At 58.6% G+C, this 1104-nt stretch overlaps 1 protein-coding gene across 1 annotated transcript; it reads right to left on the bottom strand.

Moving 5' to 3' along the window:
* Positions 1 to 86: 86 nt before the first annotated feature.
* GUITHDRAFT_120058 (hypothetical protein) lies at positions 87 to 932 on the bottom strand (the record flags this gene model as incomplete). The annotated part of the gene is made up of 1 exon (XM_005820651.1): positions 87 to 932. One exon carries the CDS (start codon positions 930 to 932, stop codon positions 87 to 89), a length of 846 nt encoding a protein of 281 aa, XP_005820708.1.
* Positions 933 to 1104: the final 172 nt, after the last annotated feature.

Raw genomic sequence — 1104 nt, 5'->3', positions numbered from 1 at the left:
CCGTCCCCCTTGTTGCGGCCTCCCCTTTTCCTCTCTCCTCCTCCTCTCCTCCCTCCCTCCTCTCCTCCCCTCTCCCATCTTCTCCATCAAGTGTTTGCGAAGCCTTCTCCTCTGCCTCCTCCCGATGCAAGCCTTCTCGTCCTCGTCCTCCCTCGTCCTCCTCCTCTTCCATCGCCCGGGGTCTTCGGAAAGAGAGCCTGACCCTCCATATCCGCGAGCTTCTTGGAGAGAGTCGCCGCTCCTCTTCTCAGCGCCTTAAGGTCTCTGAGGACCATTCGAAGGCTGAAGGTAGTCTCGCTCAAGATCTGCCTCTTCTTCAACATCACCATCTCCTTCTCCTCCTCGTCCACCGCCTCCTCCTCCTCCCTCCTCTCCTTGGCCGCCTGGTCGGCAAGCAGCATGCGCTGCGTGACCAGCAGGAAGCCGAAGGAGGAGTCTTCGGAGAGCAGAACTCTGATCTTGTTCACAAGAGCTGCCTCGCAGTAGCAGGAGAACTCTCCTATCATCATCCGCTCAAACTGTCCGCGGTCCATCTGGCCCTCCTCGTCCAGCAGCTTCCCAGCTCGCGTCATCCTCTGGAACTCCTCGATGGACAGCTTGATGCGAGGTGAGAATTCGAGCTTCCGGAGCCCCTCGTAGATCTTGTTGTAGTTGAGCAGGTTGCTCCCTTCCTCGTCCAGCCTGTTGAACACCCGCTGGACTTTGCTCACCAGGTCCTCGTGGTTGTAAGAGAGCGCAAACTCCCTGTGCAGGGGATCGAGGGAGGAGCGCATGCTTGCGATCGCCTGCTGCTCCTTGGGCTGCTCCTGCAGCCTCTCCTGCTTGGCGGCCCTGGTGAAGTTCTGGAGGAGGACGGCGATGACAACGGGGAGGAGGGTATAGGGAGCGATGACAATGAAGGAGATGAAGAAGAACGTTGGGCCTGTCTGCATCACAAACGAGCCGTCTACAGGGTTGACGATGAAGAAGTCTCGGGCAAGGGTGGACCAGGCTGAGAGGAAGCGGTGAGAAGCAGAGGAGAAGAATTGGAGGAAACGAAGTTGAGGAGAAGGATGGGGGGAGGAGACAGGAGGGGAGGAGGAGGAAGAGAGATGAGAGAGAGGA

Source organism: Guillardia theta, assembly GCF_000315625.1.
Source record: "Guillardia theta CCMP2712 unplaced genomic scaffold GUITHscaffold_169, whole genome shotgun sequence".
Taxonomy (NCBI): domain Eukaryota; class Cryptophyceae; order Pyrenomonadales; family Geminigeraceae; genus Guillardia; species Guillardia theta.
This window is presented reverse-complemented; position numbering and strand designations above follow the sequence as displayed.